The sequence below is a fragment of the Stomoxys calcitrans genome, chromosome 4 (assembly GCF_963082655.1).
Source record: "Stomoxys calcitrans chromosome 4, idStoCalc2.1, whole genome shotgun sequence".
Lineage (NCBI taxonomy): Eukaryota > Metazoa > Arthropoda > Insecta > Diptera > Muscidae > Stomoxys > Stomoxys calcitrans.
Window position 1 is genome coordinate 157,118,771 of NC_081555.1, and position 16,429 is coordinate 157,135,199.

Here is a 16,429-nt window from a genome sequence, read left to right on the forward strand (position 1 = left end):
CATCCGATTTGGCTAAAATTTTGTACGTGATGTTTTGTTTTGACTTGCAGAATCTGTAGAAAGTATGGCTTAAATCGGTCCATTGTCTAATATAACTCCTATATAAACCGATCTCTCGATTTGACTTCTTCAGTCTTTAGAAGGAGCAAATGCCACCCAATTTGACGAAATTTTACTTATACATGCTAAATATGATCTAAATCGGTTCATAACATAATAAGGCTCCCTTATAAACCGATCGGCTCCAGAGAGCTATTACTATCAGATTTGCCTGATGTTTAGAACGTGTTATTTTTTATGACTTTTAACAGTCATGGCAAATGCGGTCCATAACTTGATGTAACACCTGTATCTTTAAAAAAGTCAATCATAGAACTTGTCCAATACGATCCAGGGTGTACAAGATTCGTTTCGGCCGAACTTCACACTCGTTTACTTGTTTTTGGTGTATACAAATTTTTGTTTTTGCTTTTTTGAGTATGAACCGCTTAAACCATTTCCATTTCCTGATGCAAACTTTCATTCTAGTTTCAAAACTATTTATCGCCATGCAATTAAAACCTAAAAGCTGGTTTATTTTTACATTCTGCATATGAAATTCATTCATTGACGGAAGCGATATAACATTTTTATACATTGGCGTCAATTTTTTGCATGTTGAATAGTCATTTTAAATATCGTGACACTTTAACTTTTCACATTTGGTGTTCAGTTTTGTTTTCGAAGGAAACAAACAACAAACAAAAAATGGAAATAAAAGCAAAAATAAATTGTGAAGGCTATAATGTAATTATTTCTTATGCACATATCAGCACATTTTTCTTGCTTGCTTTCCCCATTCCAAAGAAAGAAATCCCAAAGAAAAGGGTATCATTTGCAGCAAAAGAAAATAAAGTTTTAAGACAAGTATCCTTAAAGCCTTCATTAATTAATTTAAATATAATTTTAACTACTTTTTTATGGTGCCCTTATAAAAAAAATTTAGTCATGGTGTTGTTTTCATGAATGCTAAAGCTTCTTGTGATTGTGTTTTGCCGTTTTTTTGGTTTTGTTGATAACACTTGACAAATTATTGTCATGTCGTGCTGTTCTTTTTTAAACTTAAATTATTTCACAAGCACTTTGTGAAGCCCATTAAAGTTCTTCTCTTAAGAATTTGTAATCTTTTTTAATTTTAATGGTTTTTCCTTTTTTTGGTATATAAAGCAAGTGTTTTGTAAACACTTCACTCAGTCAGCCCAGTCAGTTAGTCGCCGTCTTAAAAGCAAAATAATAATAACGATAATAATTGTACCTAAAAGTATGCTTCAACTTGAAGCACTTGTATATACTTCGCCCTGAAGTATATCACAGTATTTATAATGTTCTTTATATCTGCATCTCTACTTACACTGTTCATATTCAATAAATATAAACGATTTTCAAGATTGTGTGCGCTTGTGTTGACATTATCCCCCTTTGCTGCTTTGCTGTTTTGTTGTTGTTTTTCCTTTGCTTCCTTCGTTTATGTGCTTTGGTGTGCTGAGATTTCAAAAATGTCTTCTTTTTATCTTTTGCTTTGGTTTCTGTCTCCTGCCTTTGTTTTTTTTTATGGGAGACACAAAGTGTGATGAAAGCCAAGTCTCGTTACAATCACCTCCCTAAAGTATGCTATAGCTTCACTTGAGTTGATAGCAAGAACATCTGTTTTTGTCGTTATATATGAACCATTTGGAGTTGCTTAGAAGAGAAAAACCAACCAGTAGCAGTAGTAGCAGATCCTATAAATTTCAATTCTACTGGTATCTGCAGAAGCTGTAGAGCTTTAATAACTCTAAGTGATAAACTCAATTGTTGGTTGGATTTAAATTGTGATGAATTGAGGTTTATTATTTTAGAAGGAAGGTGATGTGTGAAACGAAAGGAACATTGTGCTTACATACTGATGGCAGTAATTTTAAAGCTAAATGTTATAGCATACTTTTGTGAGCGTTTTTATTGATGAAATCCATTAAATGGTATTAGCAACAGTTTGTAATTTATTATCTAGAGAAAAAAAATATTTCGCAGTATAAAAGAAATTATTCTTCAATAAATCAAAAAGTAATAAAATTCTTAATATAAAGCCAATTATTCTCTATGAATAAGGGGAATGGGATTTTTATCTACTGAACAATTGAAAATTATAATTTACAAATAATGATTTAGTTGTGGCCTAATCTAGACTTGAAGAGGTCTACCGCTTTGCTGTCATTGGCTAGAACAGACGTCTCAGTCATTGTGTCCGTCATGACAGGTCACTGTCTAATCGGAAAACATGCTGACCGACTGAAGGTTGCCAGCAACGATTTTGGAGAAGCTGGTCAGGCTAGGTTAAGTGGGTTGCCCACCAAAGGTGAGTTCACTTGGAGGCCAGTCTGACCCGTTGTGGTACCCTAGAAAGAAAGGGAAGAGAAAAAAGAGGTGAGACCTCGGTCTAGAGGTTATACACGAATAAAAGAAAGACAGGAGAAATGGAGAACCCGAGCGAGGGGTGAAGAAGCGTCAATCCTAACGTAAGCACCGATGTACCTACGCCGGAGCTAATGGCACTCCCCGTCGGAACCATCCTGTTCCTTCAACAAATCTCAGGAGAACTACCAGAGGCACATTCGCAAGTTCACCCAGATCACAGAAGAAACGGCTCCCCTGAAAGGATAGCCTACGTCCCTTCAATACTCAATAGTCTCCTCTTCATCCTCATCGACGCAACTCCTACAGAAGTCATTGTGCGGTATTTCCATGCTAGCCACCATGCGGCATATGGCATAGTGTCTGGTTATGATCCCTGTCAAGGTACTCACCAACCTCTTATCAAACGCCAGCAACAGCCAAAGCGCCTTTGCAGTCCAGCAACCATCCACCGAGTCCCACCTCGCCACCGACGCCATCCTGGCCATCCCCCCTACTGTGTACAGTAGCTCTACAACTGGCTCGTAGGCAAGACCGATGACTAGTCCGCCCGGCGCAGATGAAACCCTCCTGGCGCACTCGTCCACCCTCTCATTCCCTGGAATCCCCTCATGCTCAGAAACCCATGACAGCGTTACAACATAGGCCCGGAGCCTATTCAGGGACTTGAATCAATCCGCCTCGCAATCTCGACCTCACCATCCTCGACTCTAAGGCCTTGAGCGCCACCATACTGTCCACATAACTTCTGAGTTTCGAGGGCGGTAAATCCCTGACCAGAATTTCTCTGGCGGCCACTGCAATGACACAGACCTCTGCCTGAAAGACCGTACACTCGTCCGGCAGTGTCAGAGACATACTGATATTGAGCGCATGAGAGTAGACCGCCTTAGTCTCAGCCTACCCTCCGCATCCATAACACCCAGAATCGAACTGTGGCCGCAACCATCTTCTTCAACATGCCGAGCTCCCTCAGCTTAAGCTGAAGCGTCGCAGTTCCGAATATGGGTCCCAATGGGCTGCATATCCAGTATCGCCTCCAGGGCGGATCTCAGTGCCTCTGTGACCCCGACGCAGACCAGTCTCAAGAACTTCTCGAACTCCCTTCACTTCTCTACGGCATTCCTCCATACCAGTGCTCCATAGGGCAGTACTGGTCCCACGATGGCCGTAGACATTCAATAAATCATCTTGGGAGTTACCCCCCACTTCCTACAGACCATCCTTCTAAAGTAGTAAAAAGCGCCCAGTGCCTTACGGCTACTTTTCTCGGTATTCCTTTTTCAGGACAGTTTCGGATCGAGCACTTTGCCCTACATAAGACAAGTCTTAGGAATACAGAAAGTGACAGTGGCAGAACAGCAGCTTATGATAATCTTCCCATTTTACTTCTTGAGCCTATAGAGGGCGCAATTACTATCGAATTTGTATGAATTTTGCACATAGTGTTTTATTGCGGTTTCAATTCTCTAAACAAAATTTTACGAACATACAAATTTAACGTATGTGTATGTACCTAAGATCCAATGCTTAAAAAATGCTTTACATGTTTAATAAAGCATACTTTGAGGAGTATATATTTTTATTATTTTTTGCTATGTTGGTATTGCAATTCTAGTCTCGTATGTAGTACATTTTCCCTGACTCCTTAACTATTCGTTTTTTTCTTCTTTTATTTGCTTCTGCGTTTCCAACTTTCTCTACTCAGGTAGCCCACATTTTATATTGTCTTGAACAAAGCATACTTTTAGTTGCTGCACCACTCACTCTCACCTTTATAAATAATGTTGCCTATAACCAACGCTTAAAGCACGAATGCAAGTGTTTATTGCACTTGTAAAATGAAAAAAAAAAGAAATATAAAAACATGCAATAAATTGAGGTTGAGAAGTACCCAACTACTTTCAATTTAAGCAATACAATGGCAAAGATGCGTGAAAATGTTCTCACTTGATCTCCGGCGTGTGGGTGAGTTTGTGTGTATTTTTCTTTCTAGAGAACATAATGCTTAACTTTGTTGAGGTGCCAAGGGTTTTTTATGAAACTAGAAATCTGCCTTGGGTTTTTTTTAAGAGTAGAAGGAAACAACTTGTGATTATGGGGCCAGAATAATGTGGAAGTATTGTAGCTAATAAAAGTTTTTATAATTGACCTATATGTGAATTATTATGTTAAACAAATGTTTGAGAATAATAAAAACGTAGCAGTTGTATTTAAGTTCCTCTGCAATGTGTTTAAGAACAGAGATTTAACGCTCTGTTACTAATTTTGAAATAAATATAACTAAATAAAATAAAATATAAAATAAAATAAAACAAAAAATGAAATAAAATTGAAATCAAAATGAACAAAAATTGTCTAAGTGATAACCCATTGCGCTCAATACAATGCTCATATGAAACTTGCATTACATACCAAAATACTTTATTCACATAATTGGATGACTGTTTGTTTCCCATTTTCCTTGAGCAAAGAATGGGACTTAAGGGCTATTTGTTTTTCCATTAGGAAATTGAGCGCAAATAGATTTATGCTCTCTCTTTAACAATCAATTCCATGGTTTTGTTATACTTCACAATCTCTACTTATAGCATACAAACAAAACACTTTGCAAAGAATGTAGCATATCCTCAGGCGCATAAAATAAATTCCTTGCTTCATCAAAGAGCATACAGAAACTCGTACAAAGCGTAGAGAGCAGACAAAATGATTGTTAAATTTTAATCAAGTATTCTCCAAGCATGCTTTTCAATCTATTGGTCATTCAATGAAAAAGAGATACAATCATAAATAAAGGATTTTAATTAAAAGAAATAGTTTTAATGCAATTACGGCTTTGCATTATTAAGAATAAGTAAACAAATGATTGCTTGACGTTGCCTTTTGTTTAATAATTGCAAAATAAATGTGCACAAGAAAATTTGTGTTCATTCTCATCATTATCGGTCTTTTTTTTATAATTATTATTGTCATTTTTGTCTGGTTATACTTTTCTACAATTCGAGACAATTATTTTAATGCTGGCCTTTGCTTTTTATGCTGCTGCATTACTGGGCTCTGAATTCCTTTCACAATATTAAGTGAAAAAGCCCCAAAACCTTAGAAAAAAAAAAAAACAACATTTGCTTCACAAAAAGCAGAAACCATAGTAGAAACGTGCTTGTCGGCTCTAGGAAACATAAGCTACTAGATACTAGGTGGGAGGGACAAATGTGTACCTCTGGATGTTGGGAACCACTTGCAGATATGTCGCAAAATGGTAGTTCACATAAATTCTTGGTTATATTTTATATGGGCATTTTTTGGCACTATTTCAAAATGTGTCCTCATTCTTTTCACAGTAGCATAGTTCATGGGATATGGGTTGCTGCATTTGGATGTGTGGCAACGCCAGTAAGTTAAGCAAGTTTACTGTTGTCATCCTCTTTTCGATGTTTTTCAGCCGTTTCCCACCACTTGACTTCCTCTTTGGAATGTAAGACTCTGTGTGTTTTTTTTAAGTGATGAATAGAGAGACAGAAAACCAACTATACCATCTTTTTGATGGCAATTTTCATAGTTTGGGAAAAATAGATAGTGATTTAAGTTGAACAAATATTTTAAAAATTTTTAAAAATAAAACAAGATTGTTTTAAATTTAATTTTATCATATTTAATTAAATTTGTGTACCCTCCACTAAAGGATGGTGGTATACAAATTTCGTCATTACCTTTGTAACACCTCGAAATGTGCGTCTAAGACCCCATAAAGTATATATGTTCATGATCGTCTCGACGTTCTCGATCTAGCCATGTCCGTCCGTCTGTCGAAATCACGATGGAGGTCGAACACGAAAAGTTAGCCCCTTCAAATTTTGCACAGATACTTAATATCGATGTAGGTCGTTGGGGATTGCACATGGGCAATATCGGTTCAGATATAGATATAGTTCCCATATAAACCGATCTCCCCATAGACCCACAAAAATTGGTCTCGAAATTGGGTATCAATTCTTGCTCTGCCCCCCAATACCTTTCATTAAAGCCCGATTTAGGAGTATTTTGGGGGGTGGGTGGTCCTTTAAACACTAAGTACTGAAAATATATCAGCAACGTGCTCTATTCTCATATATTAGAACCCCATATTGTCATTGGCCTCGAAATTGGATATCACATTCGTTTTCTAATCTCATATACGATTCACTTAAACCCCTTATTGAAAAAGCCAGCAAATATGTCCCGTTTGGGGTTTGGGCTCTAAAAACTATGAATAGCGATTTCCACACCTAAATTGTTATGGTGAGCTAATACGTCCTATTTGGGGGTTGTTATGGGGGTGGGACGTCCCTAGACAGTTGGTCCCTAAGGTTGATATCAGATTCATGGTCTACTCCCAAATACCCTTCATTTGAGCTTCATTTTTCCATAGTCGGCACACATGACCGATTTGGGGAATGATTTGGGGGATGGGGCGGCCACTCAATAACTTGGCCCTGAAAATATATATCGGATTCGTATTCTTCTCTAAACTACCTCTTTTTTGAACCTCATATTGCAATGGTCAGCAAATATTGGGTTGCCCAAAAAGTAATTGCGGATTTTTCATATAGTCGGCGTTGACAAATTTTTTCACAGCTTGTGACTCTGTAATTGCATTCTTTCTTCTGTCAGTTATCAGCTGCTACTTTTAGCTTGCTTTAGAAAAAAAGTGTAAAAAAAGTATATTTGATTAAAGTTCATTCTAAGTTTTGTTAAAAATGCATTTACTTTCTTTTAAAAAATCCGCAATTACTTTTGGGGCAACCCAATACTTCCTATTCGGGTGGTGTTATGGGGGTGGGGTGGCCCCATAGACACTTTGATATCAGATTCGTGCTTCACTTCCAAAGACCTTTCATTTGAGCCCCATATTGCTGTGGTCGTAAATTTGACTTCTTTGGGGGATGTTCTCGGGTATGGGTGGGCCCTTAAACACTTGGTCCCACATCTGGATATCAGATTCGTGTTCTACACTCAAATACCTTTTATTTATTTAAGCTCCATATTGCCATGGTCAGTAAATAAGTCCTGTTTGGGAGGTGTTTTGGGGAAGGGGTGGACCCCCAGAAACTTGGTCCCACACTTGGATATCAAATTCATATTCTACTCGCAAATACCTTTCATTTGAGTCCCATATTGCCAAGGTCGGTAAATACGTTCGATTTAGGGGTGTTTTGGGGGTTGGGGTGGTCCCCCTAGCACCTGGTTCGACAAATGGATATCAGATACGTTTTCTTATCCTAAATACCTTTCATTTGAGTCCCATATTACCGTGATTGGTGTATATATATATTTGATAGGTTTTGGGGTGGGGCGCCCACCGAAGGTACCCCATCCGAACTTTGGATACCAAATTTTTGTTTGTAGGTTACTATAAGAAAGCACACAAAATTTCGCTTAAATCGCACTATCCATCTCCGAGATCTGGCGTTTTCGAAAATTAGGGTAAGGGGGAGGGTCCGCTCCCCCTTCAGATATCAAAAAATGTAGTACCCTATTTTCATCACGAGATCATTATGTACCATCAGTGAAAATCGGTTCAGCCGTTTCTGAGTCTATAAGGAACACACAAACAAACACAAATTGATTTTTATATATAAGATATTTGTGTCCTTTTTTTATACAATGTTTGTTATTTCATTTTGCTTTTTAACCTCAAAGTTAGTTGACCATGCACTAGCACTGGCCTGGTTATGTGACAAATGCGATGTCAACTAAACTCATCACACCCCAACTCAACCCTACATTCTTGTCTTGGCTCGTGGTATATTTTTGCATGTAGCTTAACTGGGATATTTGGGGATATTGTAGTAAGGAATAAAAACTCGTAAATAATTTCTTATTTAAGAAACGTGCATGGCATGCCATTTAATTTCAGGAAAAATGGGAAGGAGAAATCACAATTCAGACTTGAAATAGAAGTTATAAACTTTGATTAATTGTTTTAAACAATCTTCTCTTATTGATAAAGGATTTTACCAGCTTCTGCTACTTATGGTGCAAGAAGTTAGGCTATATGAAATAGGGCAGCATAGGAAACATAACGTAGTCTGATAGTGTGTCTCCATCAAAGTCTTTGTGAGTTTGTGAGTAAAAAACTCTTTACTGCCAAATGAAATGTAATGATTCTGCTGAATGTGCTGGTTATAGGCATTGATATTGATTGATATAATCACAAAATGAATGCAGAAGGCAAAATGTCTAATGCCGAGTTGGCTGAATTCGTAAGTAAACTCAAAAAAGGTTTCTTTAATGTAATTGAATTTTTTAACAATGAAGATTTTTTTTAAATATCATTACATTAAATATAATAAGTAAATGAAAACTATAAAAATTTGCATATGACAGAATATTTGTTCCACTAGCCGAACGTAGAATAGCGTTCCAAGCGCCTCGAGCTTCTGCGCTCATTCTAAAATCTGTGACACCAAGCTTCGAGGTGTCTGCCACCACTTGATCTTTCCATCGGGCTTTTGGTCTTTCATATATAATCTATATAAGAGAACCGGGACTGACTGATTGCTGACAGACTGATTGACTGACCTGTCATCGCCCAGCCCAAACGGCTTAAGCTGGAATCATGAAATTTTGCACCAATGTTGGTCTTGGGGCACAGGCACGGAAAAAGGCTGTATTTGGTGATATTCGTACGTTTAGGTACTAAAAGGAACCAGAAAGTACAAAATGTTACATATTTGCCCAGCGCGAACGGAAAGGGAGTCTCGAAAAATATAAGGTGTGGTGGAAAAATTTTTGGAAAATCGTACCGGAAGTTGGAGAAATAGTACATCTAGTACCGCAATTGGTATTATTTGGTACTTTCTTTGTGAATTGAACTAGAGCGCTGAATTTTGGAAATTAGGTACACTTTGGCAATCATAATTGGGTGATTATAAGACTTTTTACAGTAAGGTACTAAAAAAAGTACCAACAAAGTACGAAATGGGTGAACTTTGTACAGGGCGGATGGATAGAAGTAGAATTTTGAAAATTGACTTAAAATACATCAGGTGCAGTAGGATGAGGATAAAAATAAAATATGATGAAGTAGTACCATATAGTAACGGGAGGAAACGCGCTTTAGTACCGCAATTGGTACCATTTCGTACTTTCATTACAGATGGAGCTAGAGGTCTGAAATTTGCTACGTACGTAGGTACAACTAGGAAAAATATGATGGGTGACTATGAACTTTTTACAATTCGGACATTTTGGTACCAAAATCGGTACCATTTGGTACTTTCTGTGCAGATGGAGCTAGAGGACTGAAATTTGGGATGTAGTCAAAACTTAGAAATATATGATGCCCGACTAATTCACATTTGTAACATTTAGGTACCAAAATTGGTACTATTTGGTAAATTTTTTGTAGATGGAGCTAAAGGTCCGAAATTTGGGATGTAGGTACAACTAAGAAATAAATGATGGGTGACTAAATGACCTATTCAAAATTCGTACATTCTTGGTACCAAAATTGGTACTATTTTGTAATTTCTGTTCAGATGGATCTTGAGGTCTGACATTTGGCATGTAGGTACAACTAAAAAATATATGATAGGTGACTAAAGGATCTATTCAAAATTCGTACATTTTGGTACGAACATTTTGGTTACTGAAATTTGGTATGCTGGTACAACTAGGAAAACTATAATGGGTGACTATGATCTTTTTGCAATTCGAACATTTTGGTACCAATATCGGTACCATTTGGTACTTTCTGTGCGGATGGAGCTAGAGGACTGAAATTTGGGATGTAGGCAAATCTTAGAAATATATGATGGGCGACTAAATGATTTTTTCACAATTCGAACATTTTGGTACCAAAATCGGTACCATTTGGTAAATTTTTCATAGATGAAGTCAGAGGTCTGAAAATAAGCGTATAGGTACAACTAAGTAATATATAATGGGTGATTAAATGATCTGTTGAAAATTCAAACAATTTGGTCCAAAAACTGGTACAATTTGGTACTTTTTCTGCAGATAGAGCTATAGGTCTGAAATGTGGCATGTAGCTACAAGAAGGAAAAATATAATCGGTGACTGAATGATCCATTCAAAATTCGTACATTTTGGTACGAAAAAGTGAGAAATATGTACTAAAACATACAAAATGTTACTTTCTTCACAAATTGAGCTAAGGTGCTCAAAATTGCGATTCATTTATATAATATATATAAAATATATATATAAATATATAATTATAATATATTTAAAATATATATTGGGCGACTTAATGATTTTTTTTGATACTATTGTTGGTACTTTCTTTACAGAAGGGAACCGATTTCTGAAATTTATTACGCAATTATTACAACACTTCATAATCTTATAAACTGAGTGCCTAGGCTAGGCTTTTGGAAGTCCTACACGGAAAATGGGTATCAAAAACGGGGCTAGCGAAGCGGACCACCAGGATGCTAGTGTATATATATTCTTGATCGTCGTAAATATCAAAGCCGATCTAGCCATGTCCGTCCGTCTGTCTGTTGAAATCACGCTACAGTCTTTTAAAATAGGGATATTAAGCTGAAGCTATGCACGGATTCTTTTTTTGTCCATAAGCAGGTTAAGTTCGAAGGTGGGTTATAATGGATTATATTTTGACATAGCCTCCATATAGACCGCTCTGCCGATTTAAGGTCTTAGGCCCATAAAAGCAACATTTTTTTATCTGATTTTGCTGAAATTTGGGGCAGTGAGTTGTGTAAGGCCACTCGACGTCTTTCTTCAATTTGGTCCAGATCGGTTCAAATTTGGATATAGCTGCCTTATAGACCGATCTCTCGATTTTAGGTTTTGGGCCCATTAAAGGCGCATTTATTGTCCGATGTCGCCGAAATTGTTGACAGTGAGTTAAGTTAGGCCCCTCGACATCTTTCTGTAATATGACACACATCAGTCTAGATTTGTATATAGTTGCAATATAGACCGATTTCTCGATTTAAAGTTTTAGGCCCATAAAATGCGCATTTATTGTCCAATTTCGCAGAAATTTGGGACAGTCAGTTGTGTTAGGACCTTCGTCATTTTTTATTTTTTAATTTGGTCCAAATCGGTCCAGATTTCGATATACCTACCATATAGACCGATCTCTTGATTTAAGGTTTTGGCCCATAAAAGGCGCATTTATTGTCCGATGTCGCCGAAATTTGGGACAGTGAGTTGTGTTAGGCCCTTTGATATCCCTCTTCATTTATAATCCGATTTCGCTGAAATATGACACAGTGACTTAAGTTAGGCTTTTCTACATCCGTGTCGTATATGCTTCAGATCGGGCTATATTTGGATAAAGCTACCTAAAAGACCAATATTTTGTTCAACAACATTGAACAATGAGTTGTACTTATTACACCACTCAATGTCCGTGCCGAATGTGGTACAAATAGGACGCGGCAACTTTGTTTTCGTTAGCACGGTAGTCAAATATTTACCTTGTCTCGTTTGGAATATGTATTTTATAGCGATTTTTTTTGCCGAGTTATACTACATCCCTTTGTGGGCCCATATTATAGCAAAATGCATTCTACTTTCAGCACTTGTATATGTGCTTTGCTTTGCTAGTTACAAATTAAATTTCCTCAAAAGGCCAGGGGCTCTTCTCAGAAATAAGGTGGAAGAGAGGGCAGAAAGGGAAATGCATACTAACAGTTGGGTAGTCTCGTATATAAAAAATTGGGGAAACTTTTTGTGTTTGGCGCCAAAATGACACAACGACTCATGCGACTGGGAAATCACGTCGTCAAAGTGCAGACATTAAGGCAAAGAGTGGAGGGAGTACGTAACCAACGACAATGCCAGGCAAGTTGGTGTCTTCACCGACGGAACATTTTTTTTTGGTTCTGCTTGTGATAATATCGCTGATTTTTTCTACCCCCTTCTATCCTTTCTAAACATAAGTTTTAGTTGAAAATAAAAAACAATACAATATTAGTAATAACTTTTATTAAATTTACAGCCTAAAGGCTACAAAGCGCTAAAACACCGTTTAAGCAACAAAAAGCAACCTAAAAGTATGCAAAGCCTTTCATTGTTATCATCAGCCTGAAAATAGGCTAGGATCATTGTTTCGACTATATCGTAGAACACAACAATATTTGTTTTATTCCACACACTTTCTCTCTCTTCTCATACTCTCCCTTTCTCTTGCTCACTGTTTTGAATATTTATTGCTTTTTGTTTTGTTTCGAGTTTGGCTAGCGAGAGTGCATTTTGCGCAAACGGAAAATGTTGTTAAAAAGTTGTTTTGGCGTTTTTCACATTCCAACATTGTTTTTTGACTTTGCTTCATGCATTCTCTGTGGTGAGGTACATATGTGTATGAGGTATTATGCATTCATTTAGCAACGCCGCCAACTTACTCAACTACTTTGTTTATTCGTTCGTTCGTTCATTTGCTTGTTTGTTGCAATATTTTTATTCAAGTGTAAAAACGTTTTAACTTGGTTAACAACACCAGCAGCAGTAGGAGAAGCCACCAACAAACAAATAAACATTATTTCACCATAAATCAGGACATGCCACAAATGTGGAAAGGGAGTTGTAAGCAGAAAAATACAACAAAACAACAACAGCACGCCTCTGTGGTCATGGTGTTTTCTGTGTTCCGTAGTACTCAGGAAAAACTAATGTTTGCAAGAGAAAGTATAAAATAAATGTTTCCTTTTTTTCTTTTCTTAAAGCCTCACTTGTCCCTCCTCTTTTGCATAGCTTAGCCAATCCAGAGGTTTTACTTAACGCTAACCATAAATAAACAAAACTTCTTCTTTAGCTTCGTCCTCTTCTGGTTCTTTGTTGGCCAACCAAGGAAAAATGCGTTGAAATATTTCTGGAATTTGGTATGCCTCGACGCAATGAATATTTTTCCTCATTGCTTTACTAGGCAGACCAAACTACACAACATTTTTAAATGTAAACAAATAATACAGATTTGTGGTCTAATGGTCTTGGGGCGGACGCTCTTTATCTCTCATGTTTCCTTGCTCTTTTTGTAACTTTGCAAAACGTCATATCTTCATAAAATTAAATTAAGTGATAAATTGTAGCCTACTGTATGGCATTAAAGTTTTCATGCTATAGCAAACTGCAGGATTACTTAGATGAAAGGACTGCTTGAGAAAAATATCTTTATTTCTTTATCTTTATATCTGTATCCTTCACATGTATGAAAACTTATAAAACTATTAAAAATGAAAAAAAAAAAAAAACTGTGGCATACTTTTAGGCTTTTATGAACAATATATGCACGTATTGAAAAAATTTTTTTTAATGGAAATCATTTTATTTTAAAAATATTTTGCCTGGAGAACGATCTCTTAAACCAACCTCAATGTGGCTAAAACAATTTATTAAAAATTCATAAAATATGGTCTTTATGTGTAAATTTCATAATTTGCTCTTTTCCTCTGCATGGATTTGGTTTTAATTTGTTGGTCAACTATAAATGTATCGAATCAACAGTCAACTTTGTTTTCCTGTATAAAAGCACAAAGGATTGTTAGTTGGTTGGCGTATTTGCATGAATATTATTATAAATGTGTCCTTTGCTTCTGTGCAGAAAATGTTTCATGCAAATTAGCAAAAACGCAAAACAAAATAAATGAGTAGTGAGGCAATACCAGAACATTGAGAAATTTAATTAATTATGGGTTTTTATCAAAACGGAAGCGGAAATTAGAATGCCCACACACACACACGCAAATACAAATTATAGGCGGTAGTTCAATCAATTGTTGAAATCAAACGCAATACAAACTTGAAAATTAATTTCGTTCGTTTCGCACCAGTTATTATTAGGAAACGAGGATATTTGTGCCTTAAATGTATATGCGGGGGAGTATGTATATGCACCATGTTATTATCCTTTGAATATATGTATGTAAAATGTTTGGGTTATAAATTGTTAGTGGTATACTTTTTTGTTATCGTTGTTGTATATCCTCGTGGTTGGTGACCTTTTTTGTTGGGATTTTGTTCGTGATGGTTATTTTATTCAAATACAAGATCCAATACATGCCATTTATTATAGTATTCGATGTTGATGTTCAATATCATTTAAATTTCTTTTCCTTTTTTCCGTTTTTTTGCAGAACGTGTTAACACCATCATACGATATGAATGGCTACAGTCGCAAATCACCATCAAAGCGTCGTTATGAAGGATCCAAGTATTCAGGTATGTAGTAGTTTATGAATGTGAAAGTTTGTTTGAAAAAATATAATCGAAAATTATGAATGTCCCGATTCACACCGGAAGCTTGTGATTATTACGGTCTTTCCTTTTTATTTTGTTTTTATAAAAATATTTTATTTTTTTTTTCATTCTATCTTTTGTAGGAAGTCCCAAAAAGAAACCTAGAACCAGCAAGGAACGTGTACCCCAACCCAAAAACACAGTGGCCATGTTGAATGAGCTTCGACATGGTCTTGTTTACAAGTTGGAATCACAGACTGGCCCAGTGCATGCACCACTTTTTACAATTTCTGTAGAGGTAAGTGCAAAACAGGCAGTTTTAATTTAGAATATTTTCATAGTTATTTGTTTGAAAAGATATCATCATTTTGTTCATAAAGGAATGTTATCATAACTTATTATACAGATGGATTCTTTTTCTTTGGTGACTTAAAATAAAATTTAATGTAGAATGCCTATTTCTTTGGTATTTTGCTGATAAAATAAAGTTTTGTTGGAGTTTTTTGAAAATACCACCTTAGGATGTTTAAAAATAATTTAATATGGAACGCCTAAAAGTATACTGTAATTTTCTTAAAATGATATAATTCATTATTAAGAGTGGTTAAAGCTTCCTTTTCGTTATTAAAAGATTGTATAAGTACCCCTTTCCTTATTAAAGAGTAGTTCAAAAAACCCTTTTCCTTAGAAAAGGGTAGCTATGATAACCGTTTCTTAAGAAAAGGGTAGTTTTTATACCCATTTTTTTAGCAAAGGTAGTATCAATGCCCTTTTCTTTAGAAAAATAGTAAGGGTACTTAACCCTTTCAATTGAAAAAGGTAGCTTTAAAAACCATTTATTTAAGAAACGTTAGATTAAATAGCCCTTTCATTAGAGAAGGGTGGTTGTTATTTACTTTTCCTTAGAAAAGGGGTAGTTTTTATGACTTTTGCTTTGGAATAGGGTAATTTTAATACCATGTCTTTAGAAAAGTGTTGCTTTAATACTCTTTTCTGGAGAAAAGTGTAGTTTTAATACCCTTTCCTTTAGGAAAGGGTAGTTCTAATACCCTTTTCTTTAGAATAGTTTAGTATTAATACCATTTTCTTTAGAAAAGGGTAGTTTTTATACCATTTTCTTTAAAAAATGATACTTTTAAACACTTTTCTTTAGTAAGAGTAGTTTTAAAACCCCTTTCTTGAAAAATAGGGTAGTTTTTACACCTTTTTCTTTTGAAAAGGGTAGTTTTAATACGCTTTTATTTAGAAAAGAGTAAATTTCAAACCCCCTTCTTTAGGGAAGGATAGTTTTAATACCCTTTTATTTAGAAAAGGGTAATTTTAATACCCTTTTCTTTAGAAAAGGGTAGTTTTAAAACACTTTTCTTTGGAAAAGGGTAGTTTTAAAACACTTTTCTTTGGAAAAGGGTAGTTTTTATACGTATTTCTTTAGAGAATGACAGCTTTTATAGGATAGTGTTTATACACTTTTGTTTAGAAATGTGCAGTTTTAATATCCTTTTGTTTAGAAAATGGTAGTTTGAACATCCTTTTTTTTGGAAAAGGGTAGTTTTAATACCTTTTCCTTTGCAAAGGTGTATTAATACCCTTTTCTTTGGAAAAGGGTCGTTGTTTTCTTTAGTTTAAATACCCTTTTCTTCAGACGAGGGAAGTTGTAATACCCTTTTTTTAGAAAAGAATATTTTCACACGTTTACTTTAAAAAGGGTAGTTTTTGTACGCTTTTCTTAAAAAAATATAAAAATATTGGGTTGCCCAAAAAGTAATTGCGGATTTTTTAAAAGTAAGTA

General features: G+C 35.7%; 1 protein-coding gene across 6 annotated transcripts in view; it reads left to right on the plus strand.

The window, feature by feature from the left end:
• Positions 1 to 16,429, plus strand: part of LOC106081700 (double-stranded RNA-specific editase Adar) — a 372,583-nt gene that overhangs the window by 119,727 nt on the left and 236,427 nt on the right. For all 6 annotated transcript variants that reach the window (XM_059366908.1, XM_059366910.1, XM_059366907.1 and 3 more), the window contains 2 exons: positions 14,538 to 14,622; positions 14,784 to 14,938. In XM_059366908.1, coding sequence (XP_059222891.1) covers positions 14,538 to 14,622; positions 14,784 to 14,938 — 240 coding nt within the window. The remainder of the gene's footprint in view (positions 1 to 14,537; positions 14,623 to 14,783; positions 14,939 to 16,429) is intronic.